This window comes from Schistosoma mansoni, chromosome 2, assembly GCF_000237925.1.
Source record: "Schistosoma mansoni strain Puerto Rico chromosome 2, complete genome".
Taxonomy (NCBI): Eukaryota; Metazoa; Platyhelminthes; class Trematoda; order Strigeidida; family Schistosomatidae; genus Schistosoma; species Schistosoma mansoni.
In genome coordinates, this window is record NC_031496.1 from 27,384,303 (window position 1) to 27,408,033 (window position 23,731).

General features: G+C 37.2%; 1 protein-coding gene across 1 annotated transcript; it reads left to right on the forward strand.

The window, feature by feature from the left end:
- Positions 1-348: 348 nt before the first annotated feature.
- On the forward strand, positions 349-12,788 carry Smp_011120 (methionyl aminopeptidase 2 (M24 family)). Its single transcript, XM_018796262.1, has 9 exons — positions 349-366; positions 3,183-3,353; positions 3,392-3,617; positions 4,424-4,767; positions 5,910-6,004; positions 6,693-6,789; positions 11,078-11,181; positions 11,277-11,392; positions 12,211-12,788. Exons 2-9 carry the CDS (start codon positions 3,197-3,199, stop codon positions 12,461-12,463), a joined length of 1,392 nt encoding a protein of 463 aa, XP_018650493.1. The 5' UTR covers positions 349-366; positions 3,183-3,196; the 3' UTR covers positions 12,464-12,788.
- Positions 12,789-23,731: the final 10,943 nt, after the last annotated feature.

Consider the following 23,731-nt stretch of genomic DNA (forward strand, 5'->3'; position numbering starts at 1 on the left):
TATTCCCAGAAACTGGAATGACAATATAGGAAAACGAACCGTATACATACCTTTTGGTCTTTACAAGTAGTCAAATTCTGGAGTTCTCTTTCGGGTGAGCCCGTTCAATCGACTCTACATGACTCCTTTAGAAGGGAACTCAACATGTTTTAAAGGACGAAGGACAGTGTTTTATTATTATTTACTGATGCTTTTTCTCTTTTATAGCTAAATATACCCAGGTTCCTACCTTGAGGCATTGTCGATCCACCATTACTAGATATGAAGGGCTGCTTAGCGAAAGCCTTTTCCATCTCGTGCAGAACTGCTTGACCCTTATGAAAACTGTATTGTAATTTGAAAAACTATGAGTCTAATTTCGGTTGTGTGCGTTACCAGCGATACTGTTTTGTGATCTAAGCTAGTTTGCCTATAATATTATCTCCCAGATATATAGCTTAGTGTTACATATGCATATTACAGATCATGTTTATATGCATCTATCCTGTATACTCTTAATTTGTATTTGGCTTTTATTCAAAATCACTTCTCCTTCACTATGTACACACGCTAAGTCTCCCATTGACTGAAGTCTTATGGATGTGTGAAGGGATATTTGTCTGCACCAAAGTCATTTTGAAGTTTGAAATAAGTTGATAGAGTCAGCATTTCGTTTTAAATTACGTTCATATCGTTATTGTGCGGTGTTTAGACTGTGTGATGTCGGTCAAGCCGTTTCTGGTGGACTGTTGGCTTTTCTGGAAACTATTTTTGTGTTTCAAGGCTTAACAACCCACCTCGTGGATGTGATCTCATAGAAGAATCGGTTACTACGGGTCTATGCTCCCGATAACCCAGTTTCCTGACTTTGGGTAATATTGGGGTTTTAACCAGTCATATGAAATTTGAGGGGATTTAGGGGTAAAACTTTCGACCAATATATATGGTGGTGATATCTCCACGGTATTGCTTTAGCGTTTTAAGACGTAATTACAATCAATGATATATATATATATATATATATATATATATATAAATTGATAAGTTCAGTACATTGCGGATTCTTAGCATCTAAACAAGCTGCACAGCGATATGCCGAAGAAGTTTATTTTCAAAGTCCACTGAATCAGGACGTATCACATTATTTGACTAAGTCTATAGTAGGTTGTGATTTCTATAAAGAACTCATTACTTGCAGAGACTCAAAGTTTTCGACTACTAGGCGCAACAATATAGTCATAGCTAACGGTCAACCTGTATTCATCACACAAATTGTCGTGGGTGGAAGGATTGGCTTTTGGGCTTTTAGTAACCCTTCTAATATCTCCACTGACCCGTTGCCCTCCATTATTATAGGTATATTTAAGTACTCTGTAGCTAGCCACGAATATACATGGATTACCATTACTGGTATACCTCGTAAGTGTATCTCTATCCTAATGCTTATTATTATGAGCTTATTATCCCCGTTTTACATACATTTTCGTCGGTAGACATTTTTCTAAGGCCATCGCACATATAATAGTTTAGTATTGTAGGTCTATAGTGTTAACGTGTTAACACGTTAGTTTTTATCCATAAATCCGATGTACATACAGGTATGGCCACGCACATCGGTTACACAAGTTCTTAGGCATGCATCCCATAGTATACATATAGGTATATTCACCTACCTGGGAATGTAGATGGTACTGCTCCCTTATCGTATTTGCGGCAACTGACTGTCTCTTACGCATTACACGCATACCACTGGTACAGAGACTTTCGCCTGTGCACATCATTGTGCACGCATAAGCATAAAAACTGTAAGGGAGGGTTGATGGTCACCTCTCCCTCGTATTCGCTACCACACCTTTTTGTTATGTCTTCGACCTGTTGGTTTAGGCCGCTATTTTTACTAACCACAAGGTAGGCATTTCAGCTTACGTTTGCTTTCTGGGTCTCAGGGCGTACCTACTTACACAACTATACAAGCTTTGACCCATGCAACTCATATATAAGCATAAACATCGGGCTGGATTCCATCAGCAACAGTTTACTATGGAAGAGGACAAACCAGCTTCCAATTGAAGGAAAAATTAAAAGACACTTGAAATGGATGGGACATACATTGCGGAAATCACCAGACTGCATCAGGAGGCAAGCTATAACTTGGAATCCTGAAGGAAAACGAAAATGAGGAAGGCCGAAGAACATACTACGTTGGGAATTGGAAGCAGACATTGATGAATGGCGACTGGAAAGGACTGTCCAGGACAGGGTTGGATGGAGAGTGCTGGTGGGTGGCCCATGCTCCTCGGTGTGGGGTAACAGATAAAAGTAAGTACATCGGACAGCCCGCAAGGTTCGACAGCCTTGAGGTTGGGATCCCGACAGTGCTGTAAAGAGGCCCTGGGTCGGATTTTACTGAGAAAATTTCCCTCCTTATCGAGGAACTTCCTGAAAATGTTTCTTTAAAGAAATCTTCGTCAATTAAAATCCTCATTCCTAGCTTTGGATGCAATTCCGAAACTTACAGGTCGGCTTTCTGGGGACATTCTGTGGTCCAATTATGTACCAATACCTCAGTTGGCGTTTTCGACTCGCCTAGTTACTTCATATCTCTAATTGAGACCAAGCCTTTCTCTTAGTTGTAAACAACTTGTGATGAATAGTGTAGTTCGGGGAAAAAATGATTTCCTAAGAATAGCGAGTGTAAAATAATGTGAACAGTGTTATTGTCACCTATTCTGAGTCCTATCATCCATACAGCTGTTGTTTGCTTTTTAACAAGATATTTTTGCACAATCCGGTAGTTCTTAGTCTGAAAAGTCATTCAATGTAACGCATCTGTAAGCTTACTTGAATGTTGTTACAAATATTATTAGTTAAATAGTACATCACTTAGCTAATCTATCAGTGTTACTCCCATCATATTTGGTTTTAGCTGGTGTTTTGTGGAATATCCTAATCTACTTTATCATTTTTTTATTCAACTGTTTTCAAAATTACTCAACAGTCCTTCGTTATAATGGTTATAGTATTTTTGCGTATTGAGTGAGTTTTAGGCAGCAGAAATCACTTTTCCCTTCCAAAAATCGTAGTAACAGCTTCATTTCAGCATTTTTACAAGGTTTTGAGCTAGTATTAGCATTTTTTTGGACGCATAAAGCAAAGGGTTTTTAACTATCTTTGATGTCTATACTTTTGTTTGTTTCGTGTAGCTTGCAGACAAGCCATGGAGTGCACCTCAGAACCAGATAAAGAACCAGAAAAAAAGTTGGATGAAGTATGCCAAAAGATGGATAAACTGGCAGAATTAAATGGGGATTCATCTGTAAAATCAGCAACGAAAAAGAAAAAGAAACATAAAAAGAAGACTGGAAAATGCACAAGTATGTATAACATATTGTTAATCAATTCCCTCTTGAAGATGGTGACGATGAGACCGTGATGAAGGAAAATGAGACGGGAGACGCCTCAGTTAACTGTCGTGAAAACGTGTCCTCTACTGTGAAAACATCAAACAAGAAATCTAAATCGGAGAACTCAGGTGTCACACGTCAGACGGATCCTCCTTCTATTCCTGTTTGTCAGTTGTATCCTAAAGGAGACTACCCAGTTGGTGAGATTATTAATTATGAGCCCGACTCTGATTGGTTAGTTTATATGTTGAGTTTTTTCTTCATATTTTAAAGTCTATTTATATTTTATCTGTAAACGCATGATATATATATATTTTTTTTCAGTACGACTTCAGTATTCTCCTGAAGTAGATAGTTACCGAACGTCTCATTAGTGTCATATCTTTGATCTAATGTGTTGACCATTTCCAGTGTATTTCTAAAGGTTTGTGTTTTTGCTCTAGTTCACCAATATTCATTCTCCCTGTCCTAGTAAATTAACCTCTCAGTAGTTCAACTACGTTTTTCGAACATTTCATGTAGCTTAGGAAGTGATCATGCTCGGAAGGTACATAGATAAATATGGTATATTATAAAGGAGAAATGTGTGGTCGATCGTACTTTTTGTTGCTTAAATTATTGTGGACTGATGGAATGATGAATGGTCACAAATATAGAAGTATTCAGATCGAATCGGCCGATCATAGACAATAAACTCATAGTAGGCGGCGTCGTAATTGAACGGGTTTACTAATCTTCAGGTCCGGTTAGTTGTTATTCGACGAAATGTTGAGATGGTTTAAGAAAGCTCGTCTGACTTTTGTCAGCTTTCCTTTTCTCCGATAAAAAGATTAGTCTACTGTACAGCGGTTCTCTGTTTTGCTTTATGAGTATAAACTGTGGTGCCCAAAAGCAGAGAACATTCGTAAGTTGTTATTTTTGGGTCATAGCTGTCTTTGAAGTGTTACTTATGTATCATTTAAAAATGGAGTGGGGAGTGCTGGGGTTAGTTGAATTTTGTCCATAGACTAAAATTAATTGGTACTTAATGCTTCTTGTAGTCGTACAGCTATCAATCGCACAACGTCAGAAGAATGCAAAGCTCGTGATAATGCTCATGTAGAGATCTATCAACAGTTTCGTGAAGGTGCAGAAGTTCATAGACAAACAAGAAACTATATTAAGAAATGGATACGTCCGGGTATTCGTCTCATTGATATGTGCGAAGAACTTGAACGCACTAGCCGTGCACTCATTTTAGAACGCGGATTGAATGCAGGCTTAGCTTTTCCTACTGGTTGTTCAATTAATCATTGTGCAGCTCATTACACTCCCAATGGGGGTGATAATACAGTTCTAAATTATGACGATGTATGCAAAATTGATTTCGGAGTACATGTAAATGGTAAGTCAACATTGTCTTTATTAATAGGTAGTTAAAGTAAACTAAACAAGTTTTATCAATATACGGTTGTGGAGATTGTTGACCTTTGATTGAGTTCATGAACCGATCAATGGTGGTCTAACATTGATCGGTTCATGATTTCAATCTAAACAAGTTTTACTTTTAATATGGGCAGTTGTTTTTTCATATGATGAAATTTAAGTCTTTATCAGCTCGATTTTGCATATATCCACAACAAATTCTCCCTGCTTTAGTCTGGGCACCTGGGCAGTATCACAGCCCTCACACAAATCGAATGAGATTTATGAGGCGCATATTTATCTGGTGCTTCCTTGTACCAATATTTATGTGTTTAAATAAATAAAATAAATAAAACAACAAATTCTCTACTCTTAATTCAGTGCTATCGTTCCCAAGCCTTACGAGATATTACTTAGTCAATGTAGTCCAAGGTAATCACCTTGCTTGTATAAGCTTAATTTTTTGTAATCTATCGCGATTTTCTGCTTGTGTGAACATTTGGTTATTGGTTTTGGAAGGAAATATTGCTTCCTATTGATATGAAGTTGAATCATTGTATCATAGGAACCTCTTAGATTAGTATCTTGGTTCTAAAATCATGAATCAATATGTTTTATATCCATGAAAGCATAATTAAACAAATTTCTTGCCGAAGTAAGACTGTCCTTTTGTTCATTTTTTCTGGCTTTCAACTATTGATCTTGCAAATTCTTTTACACCTTATAAGTCGACCTACTACATATTATTAAAAGGACACAGTTGGAACAATGGCTTAAATGACTTTGCTCCCAACTACCGGATAGTAGGACCTAACTCTTCCTCAATTATTATGGTTTAAACCATACACTTCTTATCACTAGTCCTCACGCAAATTTTGACTGGAAAATAAGTATATGGGTGTGTACTTGATATATGAAATATTTGACTGAACTTCTTGACTTAGTACACATATAGTTTATTTATCTAAATCGGTAGTCCAGTAAATTGTATTATTGCGATAATCATGTACAGTAAAATCTCAACATGTTTCTTCGAACAAATCAAGTTGAGGGAATAAATATTTTTATCTGTTGTATAATTCATAACTGTAGTAGCTTATAATATTTTTGGTTTAATTTCAGGTCGTATTATTGATTGTGCTTTCACACTTCACTTTAATCCTAAGTTTGATACTTTGGTAGAGGCTGTTAAGGATGCAACTAATACCGGTATTAAGGTATGTTTCTGTATTGTAATATGTCCTATCAAATTTATCCATATGTATGTATAATTGGCATCTAGAGGCATTTAACCGATCATCTTATGGTAGCAGTCTGAAAGTTAAGTTGTTTTGCAATAAATAACGTGCTGGACTTCCAGTGACTAAATTAGGAATAAATCTCCTGCACATTGCACCAAAAAGATGGGGCATCTCTCATTTTGTTGGTTTGACTCAGAGCTTGTCACACAAAGTTCTACTTTTTAAATTTCCTCAAAATTACATTCTGTTATGTAGTATGTCAAAAAGTAGAATATGGGTGGAACAAAGCAAATTTTTCCGTTTTGGTGAGCGAATTTTTATTCATAGATTATTCTAATGAGTTGAAATTGTGCTAAATTATGACTGCTATGATCAGTAGAATTGTAATCTATGTTTAAGGACATCAAGTGATTGGATTAATACAAATATGCGCATTCTTCATCTCTCTGGTACTGTTGAGTATATTATTGCTGTTTTGGCGATCAAGCAAGATAAAAAAAGCGAGTAAGCGTTTTCAAGTGTAAGATTATTGTAGCCTTCGTGTTTTGTGACACATTTAAAACATGATTTATTTGGGTATACCATTGATTTGTGTTTATTGTTTTTATAAACTTAAATACCGATCAACTTATGTTTATGAATTCCTCATCTTGTGCAATCTTAGGCAGCTGGCATTGACGTACGTTTGTGTGATGTTGGGGCAGCCATTCAGGAGACTATGGAGTCCTATGAAGTAGAATTAGACGGAAACACTTACCAGGGTAACTCGCGTACTATCATGATTTTAATAAGTTATTCTTTTTAAAAAGTAATTCCAGTTTCCATAATTTTTACTGATTCAATTATTTTTTTACGAATAATATACTAAATAAAGATAAAGCATGCACTTTTTTAGTTCTCTTGCATAATAATAAATATATTTTTGTTATATTCCAATGAGTAGAAAAGTTGTATTTCTGACCTTTCGTGACTTAACGTAAGTCACTTCTTCAGGGTAAATAGATGTCGGCTATTTATTTACACTGAAGAGGTTGCTTGCATCAAGTCGCAAAACGTCAGAAATACAATTTCTTCAATCACGGATATAACAAAAATATATTTATTATTAACACTCTATCTCAATGCTCAATTTATTTGAAACTATCAAGTCCAACGTTGGTATTGATGCCTCTTGCATAATACTTTTCAAATGTAAAAAGAAGCATCATAGTATCATAGATAAAACCAATCATTTATACCTTTAGCTAGCCTGATTGATAGTGAAACTTTATAAATGTATTTTGTTGGACGATTTCGAATCTAGCAAATGAAATTTTTAATGGGTTCGAAAGAATTCGAACTACCCTAATTAATAATTTCAGTTAAATTATTACACTGGAATTTATAACACCGGTTGTGGATCACGGGAAATTCGTAAAGATGAATAGAATATCTTTTAGTTTTTGCTATCATATGACACTTTTTAAGACATTAAACTGTTTGGTTTGTCTCCTCATTCACAGTTATGACGATCAGTTGTTTATATAGATGATTTTTCTTATTATAGAAGTAACCGTAAACATTTCATTTTATTAGATTGACTGTATTTGCATGAGTCCACAAAACAATAATCAGCAACGAGAGATGTTAAAGAAAATCAAACAAGTCAATCCAAATAATTAATTTGAATATATGAATTCCTGTAATTACCTTTGTTAAATAACCTGGTTTAGATACCATAAAACCATTCTAATTCATTGTCGTAGACTCTCGTTTAATTTTAAAATTAGAAGTACAAGTCTATCGTTTTCCTACATAGTCTACATTCTTTAAGCAAGTGGTTTCTTGGGAAACTATTTTTTTCCTTTTCAATGATGACTCATCTATATATCACTTTTCAACGATATATTACTTACGTTTCAAACGTTAGTTGTTTCATTATTTTACCACTTCATTTTTTTAACATCGACGATCATGTTTATCGGATAATTTATTGAAAGTGGTGTATTGTAGAAGACTCTTCTATGAACATTATAAGTCTTATAATTGAGTAAATAACGGTACACTTTTCTTTCTGGTTTTAAGTTTGAACTCAATTCCACCGTTTTTTCAGCCAATTAGTATCAATAGTCCTTACTTAAATGTGACTAAAAACTGAATGCACAAATTAGGCATCCGATAAGTTGACTATGAATAATCTAGTCAGATGAGTTATTTGAAACATTCTTACATATTCTTTACTGATTAGTATGTTTAAACTTAAGTCATCTTTGCAACATGGTTCTTAGCTATTTTTCTCGTTTGTCCTAAATTTATCTTGAGAAGGATCTGCTTGTGTGAGTATTCCTGAATAAATATTTATCAACATAAGTGAGTACGTTTATTTACTATGGATGACTATAGAATTAGATTGATCACATCGCGATCAGCTACCGCTGGCGTGGTTGTGTACAAGACTGCCGCTCCTTTTGGAGTACCTATCTGGAGTCTGATCATGCCCTGGTCTGCGCCAATCTCACCTTACTTTTCAGTGGCCGAAGGATTGACCACCATCGATGTTAGTAAACTGGCTGCAACTTCCGTTGCAAGTAAGTATCGAGCGGAGCTAGCTTCTAGGCTAGCTACCACCCCACCGAAAAGTATAGATGAGCATTGGTTGCATCTTCACGACGCCATGAAAATGGCGAGTAAAGCCGCTTGCGGCTTCGCGAAACGTCTCGCTTACAAGCACTGGGTTTCTTCTGGCTCCTTACAACTGATGGAAGCCCGTCGGTCTACTCCGGGTGACCGTGAGTATGACCACAAACGAAGGCTGTTACGTAATGAAATTGGGCAAAGCTTGCGTAAGGACCGAGAAGCCTGGTGGTCGGAGCGTGCTAATGAGATGGAAGCAGCAGCTGCATCTGGTAACTGCCGGAAGCTCTTCCAACTCATCCGAGCCACTGGCAGCAAGAAGTCTGGTGTGAGTGAAACAATCTACGAGGATGATGGGATGCCAATCACTAACATCTCTCGACATTATGGACGATGGGCGGAATTTTTTGAAGGGCAGTTCAACTGGCCTGCTGCTCCGGCAACATCAACCAGTTTGTCCTGCCCCCCATGGCCGGTGACGACTGATCCACCAAACGAGGCGGAAGTCCGCAAGGAACTCCAACTCTTGAAACGTTACAAATCACCGGGCCCAGATGACTTACCTCCGGCTCTTTTTAAAGATGGTGGTGACTTTCTGGCTAAGGAACTGACGGTGTTGTTTGCAAAGGTTTGGGAGCAAGAAAGTGTTCCAACATCATGGAATGAGTCAATAGTCGTCCCTATCTTTAAAAAGGGTTCACGTTGTTCCTGTAACAACTATCGGGGGATAAGTCTACTTCTGATTGCGTCCAAAATATTGGCTTCTATCATTCTTCGTAGGTTGTTTAAAACCCGAGAACGATTGACTCGCGAGGAGCAGGCTGGTTTTCGTTCCGGTCGAGTATGCATTGATCACATCTTCACCCTCCGCCAAATGTTAGAACACCATCATACTTATCGCAGGCCAACAATCGTAGTGTTTCTTGATATCAGGGCTGCCTTCGATTCGTTGGACAGGACTGTTCTCTGGGATTGTCCATTGAAGAAGGGTGTGCCTGAGAAGTTTATTAACATCTTAATGGCCCTGTATACGAACACCTCAGGCAGAGTGAGGGCATACAACCACCTTTCTCCCTTGTTCCATTCGAGCAGTGGGGTTAGGCAGGGTTGCCCGATCTCACCATTCCTCTTCAACTTTGCCATCGACGACATCCTGGAAACAGCTCTGATGGATGTAAGTAATGGCGGTGTGGATCTGCTGCCTGGAGAACGACTTCTCGACCTTGAGTATGCGGATGATATTGTCTTACTGTGCGATAATGCCCAAGGCATGCAATCAGCACTTAATCAGTTGGCAATCGGTGTCCGCAGGTACGGCATGTGCTTTGCACCCTCCAAGTGCAAGGTACTCCTACAAGACTGGCAGGATTCTCATCCTGTACTCACCCTGGATGGTGAGGAGATTGAAGTAGTTGAGAAGTTCGTGCATCTAGGTAGCTATATAAGTGCTGGTGGGGGCGTGAGTGATGAGATCGATGCACGTATAATGAAAGCCAGAGCGGCTTATGCCAATCTGGGCCATCTTTGGCGCCGTGGTGATGTTAGTCTGGCTGCAAAAGGTCGGATCTACAACGCGTCGGTGAGAGCAGTTATGCTCTCTGCTTGTGAAACCTGACCTCTCCGAGTTGAGGATGTTAGACGTCTCTCTGTGTTCGATCATCGTTGTCTCCGAAGGATCGCTGACATTCAGTGGCAACACCATGTTAGTAATGCAGAGGTTCGGCATCGTGTGTTCGGGCGCAGAGACGATAATTCAATTGGTGTCACCATCTTGAAACACCGACTTCGGTGGCTTGGACATGTTTTACGAATGTCGTCCCAGAGACTTCCACGTCGTGCATTATTTGCCGACTCTGGGACTGGTTGGAGAAAGCGGAGAGGAGGTCAGTGTATGACATGGTGTCGTGACATGAAAGAAAGCTGTAAAGGGCTAGCTTCTGTTGGTCCTTCACGACTCCCTGGCTGGGGTCCGAGAGATGGTGCAACACAGTGGCTAGAGACGTTATCAGATATGGCTCAAAATAGAAGCCAGTGGCGATCCTGCTGTAACCTTCTTCTAATTTCTTCATAAAGAGTGGCTATAACTTTCCTAACTGAGAGAGCTTTTCTGGTTGTACATTTCAGTTCCCCCCATCATTACTCTCCTTCTTTCTTTTTTCCTTCCTTTATATATACGCATCTTCCTTCTCCCATTCTCATTATTTTGTGTGGCGCATATGTATCCGGTGCCCTTTGTACCAATATATATGTGATTAAATAAATAAATAAGTAAAATGCCATAAGGTTTCTTATTTTTTTCCCCAATCTAATTGGTTGTTGTTTATAGTTTTATTATGTTAGTTGTTTGTTTATGTTATTCTTTTTTCTACATGCAATTATACTAACATATGATAATTAGTATAATAAATCACACTATTATATGTAATATTAATGCAGTGAAACCTATACGTAATTTGAATGGTCATTCTTTGGGGCCATACCAAATTCATGCGGGAAAAACTGTGCCAATCGTACGCGGAGGAGAGCAAACTCGTATGGAGGTATGTCCATTGATTATTTGTGTAATTCTTACGTTATTTCGTTCTCAAAATAAAATGTTAGTGTAATATGCCTTTTTTGTTACATTTTTTTAAAGGAAAATGAATATTATGCAATCGAAACGTTTGGTAGTACAGGAAAAGGTTATGTTATTGATGGAGATGAAGTTTCGCACTATATGAAGAATTTCGACGTTGGACATGTTCCTCTCAGGTATTTTTTTAAACCCTGTAATAATTCACTAAACCACATTTTTTCTAATTGTACGGTTCTTAGTTTATCAGGTTTTTTGTCGATCTAACGCTGTTATTAACTCAGTTTAAAAGAAATCGATTACTTTTTGACAACATAAAATAGTACATGAAAGGTTTTATATCAACTGTTAGTTCCACTTCCATCTCTTTGTGGCTTCACGTCAATATTTTCACCGTATCGATGGCTTTGTAATTCATCTTGTCTTATTTTTTCCTTCCTACGATTATTTCGCCAGTTATATTCTGTTAACTTCAGTGACTCAAAGCTGTATTTCTTAGGTTTATATTCAAATGTAGTTCTACGAAGTATCGAGTTTGTATAACTTCATATCTACCGGTATAAAATGTACTTAGGGTTCTAAGCAGATAAGCAAGAGCAAAATTTATTTGTTAGTACGATTATTCAGTCTTGAATTCATTATCTTCATATTTCAAGGTGTGAAATGTTATCCTATTTAGAACAGCTAAAACAGACGCTTATTTCTCTTGTTTTTGATTTACTATTCATTCATATCGTAGACTATTTTCTATCCCATAACCCGTTTTACTTTCCCCTCTCAGCCATAATAGAACATGTTTACTATCTATAGCCGAATCTTCCAAGCATGAAAATCATTTGAAATAAAAAGTATAGTTAAACTCCATAATTGTAGTACATTTACTGATCCTTTTTAAAATGGTATGTTCTACGTTCAGAAACTGAAGTAAACAGTTGTTCTTTTGTTTCAAATCTTTGAAGTTTATAACACTTCTAAATTTCTTTTTTTTATTGTGCAGGTTGGCCAAATCGAAACAACTGTTGAATGTAATAGATCGTAATTTCAGTACTCTTGCATTTTGTCGCCGTTGGTTAGACCGTTTAGGTGAGACAAAATATCTTATGGCCCTAAAGAACCTATGTGACGTGGGAATAGTAAATCCATATCCCCCTCTGTGTGACCAACGTGGCTGCTATACTGCTCAATGGGAGCACACGATTTTGCTAAGACCAACATGTAAAGAAGTTGTTTCTCGTGGAGAGGATTACTAAGTAACTTCCAAGTTTTCCATTCAGGATCCACTGTAGACGTTATAAAATGTTTCGTTATTATGCTAATATTTGAAAGATTTATTTTTGTTTGAACATGTATCCAGGATACCGTTTGATGGAGTGTTCCACTATATGTCTCAGTCATTATTGTTTTAATTGACTTTCCAGCTCTAACAATCCTTCTTAAGGCTCTCTGCTTATCAATCTTTATTTTGACCTCAATATCTGTGCGTTTATATCTATATTGTGAACTTTCACGTTTTTATAGTAACAACCAGGTTTTGTAAATGAAGTCACATTTTAATAAAGTTCAGTAATATGTGAATTCTAGTTTTCTATCTACTTATTTCCTCTATATTGCAACACGAATTTAATATGTACGTCATTTTAGTGTAGAGGATATAAAATGAGAGTGGATTTTGCTAGACATACACCTGGTAGATGTGACATGTTTTTTTAATGGGGCTTTTTAACAGTCTTCCTATTTGTAATTGTGTGTAATTTTCCGCTTGGTCAAATTATAAATTCATACGTAATTAGATTATCACTATTACGTTTGCTTGTTCCACAATATTCGTCCAGTAGACCTCTTATAGTGCTACCTACTTTCAGAGAAGAGTTACTCTTCCATTTCTAGCGGTGTAGTAAGAGACATTTCTTAAAATCCCTACTTGGTTTTCAGCAGAATGTATTTGTTTCTAAAACGGCATTTGTAAACTATGGTGAGTAGAATTTAGTATGCCAATTCATGCGAAGAATTCCGCTTTGGAAATTGGTGATTTTCGAATAGATAAGTTTGCACAATAAATGAATGATGATAAAATATCTTGATTACACAACCATTTGATTATATGTCTCCTACATCGTTTTAGTCTTTAAAATCTAGAAATACTAAATTCAAAGTAATGTTGGGCACGAAATTACATTATCTCCAATACAAATGGCAATTTATGATCTCGCCATGATCAACTATTACTTTCGCAGGATTTGATGGTTCTGTAGCGGTAAATAAATCCCCAAAATCAATAGCTCTGTATTTGTTCGACATTGGGTGCTGACTACATTAGAATCAGTGGAATCATTTAGCTGAAGGCGCTCGGTCGTGCATCCGCACCAGCTCACAAGTGGGAACGCCATACTCAAATCCTCCTGCGATCGCTAGCTACTTTAGATCAGTCACTTCTCGATACCACCCACAAGCAAACGGGTTGGTAGAACGCTTTCACCGACAACAAAGCTTCACTATCAGCTGCAAACGTTTCACAGTGGACCGACGCTCTTCCACTCGTTTTACTAGGTATTCGCAATGCAGTGCAAGCTGACATTGGGTACATTGCAGCACAACTTGTTTATGAAACGACACTCCGACGTCCAGGAAAATTCGTGGATCCTTCATCTTCTCCAATGAACATGGATCTAACTCCTACAAACGCAATTCGTCCAGTTAAACTGATGTTTTCGTTCATCCTGACTTCGTACGTCAAGACTCACATCGACGACCCTTCGAAACATCATACGAATGACCCTTCAAAGTTCTTCAGAGCGAACCTAAGTACTATACATTCGATAAGAACGGAACTAATGATGACATCAGCATCGATCGCATCGAAGCAGCATATTTAGGAGGAAATTCTATCCACGTCGATTTTCATTCTGTACAATCGAACGACATGACTCCTACACTTATAATACCTCATCCGACAGTCAACGCGCACGTTGATGCTTCGGCAGTATCTGAAAATAAACCTAAAACAACGCGTTATGGAAGAATAGTAAGATTTCCAGAACATTTAAATGACTATTGCACATATGACACTAGTTACCACTTTTCCTTATCGCAATTTTCCCTTGTATTTTATAAAAAAATGTTTAATATGTTTATACTTATGTATTTATTCAATAAAAGAACAAACAAAATTTGTTTGCTTATATGTGTATAATAATTATTTTTTCTTTATGGAAAACCCGAAGAGGTACAGCTCTTTAAAAGTCGTTTTTACGCTATCTCATGTGTGTGACATTATTTACCTCTCGTTCTACCTCTTTGTGTCTTTACGCGCGTACGAGTGTATTTTGACATGCACTTACATTTTTTTTCTTTTCTAGGACGGCTGGAAAAGACGATAAAAAGAACTATGTAGTTTACGAGGAACCAAATTTTTGATCGTACTATTTTTCTTTATTACTTTGTTGTACTTCACGGCCCCTGATAATGAGGAAAGACAACCAGATTCTGCTCAAATTCGCAAGCTATCAGTAGAGTGTTTGTCAACGACAAACTCGTTGGCTTTAAACTTCTATCTAACCTCGTCTTAGGGCAATCACTACCTCACTATGCGCGAGTGATCTATAGCGATAAATCCTCAGACTCAATAACTCACTTGACTTTCTCGGACACACTATTGACGCTCAACGTATTCTCCCTCGATGAGGCAAACTCGCGGCCATCCTGGGTCACTCAGAGTCGACCCTAGAAGTATACGACTGTAAAAACTAGGCACCGCAAATTTCACCGCTCGTTTCGACAGTGAATATCTTCGTCGCTTAGGAAAATTACCAAATTCGAATGGCCTTACTTACGCCTGTTACTCCCAATGGAGCATAGGCCGCCGACCAGCTTTCTCCAACCCACTCTATCCTGGGCCTTCTTTTCTAGTTCTGTCCAGTTCTTGTTCATTCTTCTCATATCTGTCTCTATTTCTCGGCGTAATGTGTTCGTTGGTCTTCCTCTTCTCCTTTGACCTTCAGGATTCCATGTGAGGGCTTGTCTTGCGACACAATTGGGTGACTTCCTCAAAGTGTGCCCAATCCACTTCCAGCGCTTCTTCCTGATTTCTTCCTCCGCTGGAATCTGGTTTGTTGTCTCCCACAGTAACTTGTTGCTGATAGTGTCTGGCCATCGGATCCGAAGTATTTTGCGTAGACAGCTGTTATTAAACACTTGTATCTTCTGGATGATGGCTTTCGTACTCCTCCACGTCTCCGCCTCATACAGTAGAACTGTCTTGACATTTGTGTTGAAAATTCTAACCTTGGTGTTGGTTGACAATTGTTTTGAGCTGCAGATGTTCTTCAGTTGTAAGTATGCTGCTCTTGCTTTGCCGATCCGCGTCTTCACATCTGCATCTGATCCACCGTGTTCATCGATGATGCTACCCAGATATGTAAAGGTTTCCACATCCTCCAAAGCTTCTCCGTCAAGTGTAATTCGATTGGTGCATATTGTATTGTATCGGAGAGTCTTGCTTTTCCCTTTGTTTATATTGAGACCTACTGCTGCTGAGGCTGCTGCCACACTGGTCGTTTTCTCCTGCATTTGTTGTTGCGTTTGTGATAGAAGAGCCAGATCATCCGCGAAGTCTAAATCGTCAAGCTGCATCCTGCCTGTCCACTATCCCGTACTTTCCTCCAGATGTTGACGTCTTCATGATCCAGTCGATCACCAGGAGAAAGAGAAAGGGTGAGAGTAAGCAACCTTGCCTAACACCGGTCTTTACTTCAAACGAATCGGTGAGCTGTCCTCCGTGGACGATTTGGCAGTTTAGTGCATCATAGGATTTCCGTATGATATTGACTATCTTCTCAGGCACGCCGTAATTTCGAAGAAGCTTCCATAGTGTCGTCCTGTCCACGCTATCAAATGCCTTCTCGTAGTCAATAAAGTTGATGTAGAGTGATGAATTCCATTCGATTGATTGTTCCATAATGATCCGTGGAGTTTCGATTTGATCTGTGCACGATCTATCCTTACGAAATCCAGCTTGTTGATCTCGAAGTTGGGCGTCCACGGAATCCTTCATTCTGTTCAACAATACTCTGTTGAAGACTTTTCCTGGTATTGAGAGGAGAGTGATGCCCCTGTAGTTATCACACTTGCTGAGATCGCCTTTCTTCGGTATTTTGATCAGAAGTCCTTCTTTCCAGTCTTTTGGTACTTGTTCTTCATCCCAAATCTTACTGAAGAGAATGTGGAGCATCTTGGCAGTTGCTGCTACATTTGCCTTCAGTGCCTCTGCCGGGATGTTGTCTGGTCCCGCTGCTTTGCCGCTCTTGATTTGTCTAATGGCCATGCTGATCTCTTCAATTAGTGGTGGGCCAACATCGATTGGGAGGTCTGTGGGTGCTGCTTCGATGTTGGGTGCGTTCAGTGGAGCTGGTCGATTCAAGAGTTCTTTGAAGTCTTCTACTCACCTGTTTCGTTGTTCTTCAATGTTGGCGATTACTTTGCCTTCCTTGCTTTTCACTGGTCTTTCTGGTTTACGGTAATTTCCAGCAAGTTTCTTTGTTGTATCATACAGTTGTCTCATGTTTCCCTCTCTTGCAGCCTTTTCCGCTGTCATCGCTAAATCTTCCACATATTTACGTTTGTCGGTTCTGATGCTCCTCTTCACTTGCTTGTTTGCCTCTGTGTATTCGGCTTGTGCCTTGGCTTTTTCCGCTCTTGTTCGGCTGATATTGATTGCTGCCTTCTTGTTCCTTCTTCCTTCAATTTTATCCAGTGTACCAACAGTGATCCATACCTTGTGATGGCGCTTCTTTTGGCCCAGAACCTCCTGACATGTTGAAACGATTGCCTCCTTGATACCTTTCCAGTTGCTCTCCATGTTCGTTCCCTTTCCATTGAGTAGATCATGAAAGGCTTGGAACCTGTTGCTGAGGGCTATGTTGAATTTGTTGAGTTTGTCAGCATCTCGAAGAAAGGCCGTATTAAACTTTTGTGATGTTGCCCGCGCCGTTGTCCAGTGCTTCTTAAGTTTTAGTTTCATCTTGGCGACCAGCAAATGATGATCGGATGCTATATCAGCTCCTCTTCTGGTTCTCACATCCTGCATCGTCCTCCTGAACTTTTTGTTGATGCAGATATGGTCGATTTGATTCTGTGTAGTGTGATCCGGTGAAATCCAAGTGGCTTTGTGTATGTTTTTGTGTGAGAATATGGTGCCCCCTATGACCAGTTTATTGAAGGCATATAGGTTTTCAAATCTTTCACCATTTTCGTTCCTTTTTCCCATTCCATGTCGTCCCATGACGTCTTCGTATCCAGTGTTGTCCATTCCAACCTTGGCATTGAAATCTCCCATCAGAATGGTCAGGTCTCTGGTTGGGCACTTCTCGAAGATCGACTGCAGCCTATCGTAGAATTGGTCTTTAGCGTCTTCATCGTAGTCGTTGGTAGGCGCATAGCATTGGATGACGTTCATTGTAATGCCCTCTCTCTTTGTTTTGAAGGAGGCTTTGATGATCCTTGGTTCATGAGATTCCCATCCAATAAGTGCATTTTGTGCTTTTCTGGACAGCATCAATGCAACTCCTTGTGTATGTGGGGCATTTTCTTCTTCATGACCGAAGTATAACAGAAGTTCTCCTGAAGATAGTCGTTGTTGTCCGACCTGCGTCCAATGTGTCTCACTGATTCCAAGCACCTCCAGGTTGTATTTTCTCATTTCTGCAGCAATTTGGAAGACTCTTTCTGTCTCTCACATTGTCCGGACATTCCATGTACCTATAAAAATTGTCACTGTGGTTGTAAGAAGGTGCATCGGCCTTATGACTTCCGAAGGAACTCGGCTTTCATCATGAGATGTAATTATTCCTTCTACTCCCAGGACAGAGTTTAAATGGTTTGAATGATTTTTTTCTGGTTAGCGTTTTTTAGCGAGTTGATTTTCTACGGGATGGGGTCGCTAACCCCATGCCCAACCCTCCTCCTTTACCCGGGCTTGGGACCGGCAGTAACCCCCAGAGGAGCTACAGGCGGAGTTATAGTTAGAGAGTAGGTTACTATAAACTAGGTGTTGAATCATTAAAAAGAACCATGCAACTTTAATTATGTGTAACAAGTTGTGTGGTAATCTAAAGAATGATGATAAACAATTTTGTGAAGATAGTTATTCGGTGAGCAGTGTGACTGTTGATTGCCTATAGTATGATGAATATATAGAATGTGAAGACGGATACATTGAAGAAGGTGTAGCAGAGAATAATGGCTTAGTAATAATGGTGCGTAGAATGATAGGATGTGGTAAATAGTAACATGAATATTGTCTGTTGTCTATTGTTGAAGGCATGCCGAAAATGGATTTAATGGTTTGTGTAACTGTGTTGCTTTCCAAGACTATTTACCTGGGACTCAAACGTATGGAAATAACAGTTGATATTTATTGAGCATTATAGTTTCCTAGTTGGTAATATGGAATAACGCTGATGTGAATTTTGTTTTTGTCAATGTGAGCACATTGATTGTTATTAGTCTTTTGGTTATTGATTAGTTTCTAGTTTGTAGAATATCTCGTGTGAATGTAAACCTTTTGTGATGTCAAACTTGTATGAGAGGCTTCATTGTTGTCAGAAGCGTCCGTACAGTCCAATACTGCTAGTCATTTCCATTGATGGGTGGTTGTAATGTGTTGTACTGTCACTGTGATTGTAATCTGTGAATAAGACCAATAATTTATTTTCCTTGAAGTATGTAATGTTCATCAAAATGTTAATGATTTTTAATTTCGTAAATTAGAGATTTAAGGTAGAATAAATGTACAATTTGATTTTGATTTTATCACAGAAAATGGTATATGTCGTCCCACTGAACGATATTCATCAAATGAATATAATGTGGCCTATTCCTGACTATATTCCAGACTATACAGCTCAAGTAAATTATTGTTTTGAACTGGATTGATCAGTTATACACAAATGCAGATTCATTGTTCTTTCTATTTTTTCACTATATTGTTTCCAAATGTTGACGTGTGTGGATCAGTTTTTACGTTTACTTATAATGAGGAATGATTTGTACCAATAGTTTAAACATTTGTATTTTCTACTGATAAATGTTTTTGATGTGATGGAAGATGTGCGTTAAGTGCTGAACTAAGTGGTATTCAAAATGTTTTAGTTGTAGCTGAATAGTTTTTTCATTTATTGCCATTACCATTTATAACCATGACATCGTATATTGAGACGTTGTTTTAATGTCTCCCATTCTGCTTAGTCCAGTTTTAGATTTACTCTTTACATAGTATGTGCTAAACATTTTTATGTGTTCATAGTATTGCTTAATTAACCTGAATCTATTTTCTATTTTAGAGGTTTTGTCCTCAATTTGTAGGGGACATTATACGTGTTTTTAGATTATAACTATCGTAAGCGTCCGCGACATACGCAATTCGTGTTATTTAAGAATAGGTATCTGATTGTTCGCTTTATTTTCAGTGTCATGACCGTACCTCTTTCTACTGTAATAATAGATGATCACTAAGTGTTTTATTGAATATATGTTTTATTTTTGGAAGAGATTTGTGTTTTGAGTAATCCTTTTTGATATTTGTCCACCATATCTCGTTATTGTTTGTGTTTATAATAGTTATTACATATTAGTATCGTCAAATACACTGACAGTACGCCTATGCCTAAAAATTCTAGTTAAAATTTATTCATGAGTATCAGTAACTTGGAAACACTAATCCTAAGGAACAGTTTTGCTCAACCTAAATGTTGTACATATTCAAGATAACGAGAGTAAAGATTTGAGCACAATAGTATGAATTCGTTTTATTCCGCTGAGTTCTCATCAGCTGCTTAAAATCTGTAATATTTAAAAATGGGTTCAAAATACATGTATGATAGAGTTTAGTTGAAAGTCTCTATAATCACATATCAGTATAATATAGGAAAGGTGTAAATAAATTCAATAGACTAAACAAAATATTGTAAGTTTATATCTTATTTCAAAGATCATTCTATAACGTTGATAGCGACAAAATCCCAAAGGGTTAGATGCAAGTGGTCGTCAATGAGAGCCAAACGAAATAAAATGAATTCTGGCTATTCTGTTCAAATCTTTATGTTTACTCCCTTCAAGGTTACAAGAGGAACAATATGTAATACAGACGTAATCGTTTATCATCATGAAGGTCGTTTTCCTAATTAATTGATATGAGGTAGATAATGACTGTATATGAAGTTGCTTTCATGCGTTGTTTTGATACATCTTTCTAATATAGTAAGTATCAGTCTATGATGAAAGTTTTCTGTTAAATTTATCTGCTTACCACAAACATATCATTTTATTATTTAAATATGATTTTCATCACATACTTAGCTGTGGTGTAGAGAATAAGGCTTTTGACTTTTAGCCATTAAGTTCCGTGTTCGAGACCTGCCTCACTCACTTTGGTTGGGGCAACCGGCTTGTATTATCAGCCCTCACACACAGAGTGTGGTTCATATTCCAAGCACCTACAGAATGCGTTAATTTGTAATTAAATATACTGACGTCTTATTTCTAACCACTGCGAACCAAAAAGCACTGAACACGCATTACATCCTAGCTCTTTACTTCTTGATAGTTTGCACTTACGGTCAAATACAGAATGTAATCTAACTCTTGTCTGATGGTGATTGCTCTGCTTTCAGGTTATTGTGTTGGTACTCATTGATTCACACTTCCGATTTACTACATTTCACATGGTTTCATTATTATCGACTGGAAGATTTAATGATAAGTCATAGCCAATGGGATGTAATTTTATTGATCTATATCGTAAATTGAAGTAAGTGAAAAATGTAGAACACTGAGTCTTGTCCCGATAATTTGAAATATATCATTGTCTACTAGAGACTTGAAAATCTTCGGCATAATTTCGTATGCAGTCATTCTAGGTTACTGCTAAATAGACATAAATTGGGACTTAATAGCTTCTTGATGTCTCTTGGTTTTAAATAGCTTCTCACCTGATATCAGCCGTAGATAAGGCCTATCCTCAGATGGAATAGGTTTTTGAAATTTTTTAATTTTCATTTCAATTACTTGAGTGATTTTTCAACTCACATGTTTACAGGCCACTAGTTATGTGACTTATTTACTTGGTCATGAAAGTCGTGGAAGTTTACTGAGTTTATTCAAAAATGCAAGCTGGGTTAATCAACTAACATGTGATGTTAATAGACAAGAAGCTGGGATTTGTTATCTGAATGTGTTCGTTCATTTAACTTTGAAAGGACTTGGTGAGTTAATTGCTGGTTAGATTTCTTATTTCCTAACGTTATTGCTCATAACTGTATATGGTTTAGACAAATTATATGTCTAAATATATCATCTGGTTAATTTCTTGAAACTTTATTTTTTGTAGAGAAAATCAATGAAATTATAACAAATATATATCAATACATTAACATGCTTCGCTCTGATGAACCAAAAAGGTGGATATTTGATGAAATACAGGTAGGGTTTTGATTTTTCTTCGACCATTTCGAACTTTGGCTAGACAATGTGAGAGTTTGATGAAAATTAACAGTTGTGTTGTATCTGTGGATTATGTCCAACAACACAAACATATATGCGCATCGGTTTAAGTTTACACACATGACACGTTAAGAGGCTGCGAGTACAATTCAACATTCCGAATTCAATAGGGTAAACGAAACCAATTTTATCTCCTTCCATTTCCTTCCCTAATGACTTCAGATTAAAGACACCAGTTTTTCAAGATGAAGCTTTTTGACGATGAGCCATCATAATCCATCGAAAACACATTAAGTTTATCGATTATATATCAATAAAAAAGTTTTTACAATATTTAAAATCAGTACTTGTCATTGGCACAAATCATCGAGAAAATATATTGAAATTCCCTGAACAAAGTTCTCACTTAATAGTAAATTACAACGGTATTTCAACCTAATCGATATTGATTTGCTTCTCAGAAGTTGTAATTTTAGACTGCAGATCTCTTGAACAACATCAATATAATGATGAATTAATAGGAAATTGAAAGTAAAGAAACAATTTAGTGGTGAATCTAATGCCATAAATAGGGTGGGAATTAAAATTATGCAACTACAGTTTAAAAAGGCCAAATGGGTATTTCTTTTTGTATTTAGAGAATAGATAAATCAGTTTTTAATTATGTTTAAATGTAAGTTAACCTATCCAGTGGATTATTTTTATATACATTGTTTACTTGTAGACTTTATGGGAACTAGGCTTTCGATTTAAAGATAAAGAGACACCTTACGAATACGTGATTAGGTTATCCCGCAATTTGTTGGTGAGTACTACTGAAAACAAATACTTTTTATTTTAAAGCTTTTGATTACCCTTAAAAACAGTGTAACACGTCCAATAACCTATTTTCTAATCCTTCATATAAATCAACTTTCGACATTATCATACCGAGTTTTAAGATCAGTTTATAGAAAAATAATATGACTGACATATACATAATTGTTCCCTACTTTTCTACTTTTTTCTTCTAGACTTATAACATGCAAGATGTCCTAACTAGTCCTCTTTTAGCAACTGTCTACAATCCTAATTTAATTAAGAAACTTTTGACTTCTCTTAATCCCGATAACAGTCGGTATGTTTTACTGATTATTTTGTAAGGTTTCAATTCGCAGCGTCATGTTAATTTATAATATTTACAGATTTGAAAATGTAGTTTTGAATTTTTTGTAATGTGATGGAAGTGTAGCTTTCTCATTGTAATGTAGCGCTTTTGTTCCATAACTAACATCAACTGGTTTCGTTGAATTCAGTTATTAACAGTAATTTAGTACCTTCTATTTTATTACAGTGAATAATTCTCAGCACAAATTTTCATTAGTGTAACAAGTTCATCTTTAATATCCACTTAACGTTTTAAAAGTTGGAGTTTTTTTGCAAGACAATTTTAGTAAGGAGATTGTGGAAGTTGATCGCGCGATATCTCGGATTGATTGGAGTCAGATGTGTACTCCATTGAATTTTTATCTAGTGGTCTAGAGATTGAGAGTTCATGGGCGAGATCGGTCTTCAGTCCAATCATTGGTTATTGGGTCACGGATACACTCTTCTGAGGATTCTCATCCAAGGACGAAACGGCCATCCAGTGGTTTTGATTTATGAGCGTTCGTTTAACTTAGATTAGCTCATGTTATCAAAAAACGTTTTACAACCACGTGAATCGCCGTTTACATGTATTTGATTGACTTAATTAATATGACATTTTTCGCCGCCTAAAAAAATTTTTCATGTTTGGTTTCCTTTCGTAAACATTTTTCTTTTCTCCAAAAATTTACAAGAAGACGGATAGACTTGAACTTTACACTAATCATCTTCGTGATAGGTTGTTACCTGTATATATAATACCGTTTGCTTACATATTTTTTTTGTTAGTTAGAGTAAATTGAAGGTCGAAAACACTTATTGTAGTATTTGTAAATTTAAGAAATATGTTAAATCACGTGATAAAAAGCCGGGCTTAAATTCACAACAAAATATATAGC

Coding starts and splice junctions, on each gene's coding strand:
- Smp_011120 (XM_018796262.1), top strand. CDS start 3,197: ATGGAGTGCACCTCAGAACCAGATAAAGAACCAGAAAAAAAGTTGGAT. Junction 3,618..4,423: donor TATGAGCCCGACTCTGATTG/GTTAGTTTATAT, acceptor TGCTTCTTGTAG/TCGTACAGCTATCAATCGCA. Junction 6,790..11,077: donor AGACGGAAACACTTACCAGG/GTAACTCGCGTA, acceptor ATATTAATGCAG/TGAAACCTATACGTAATTTG.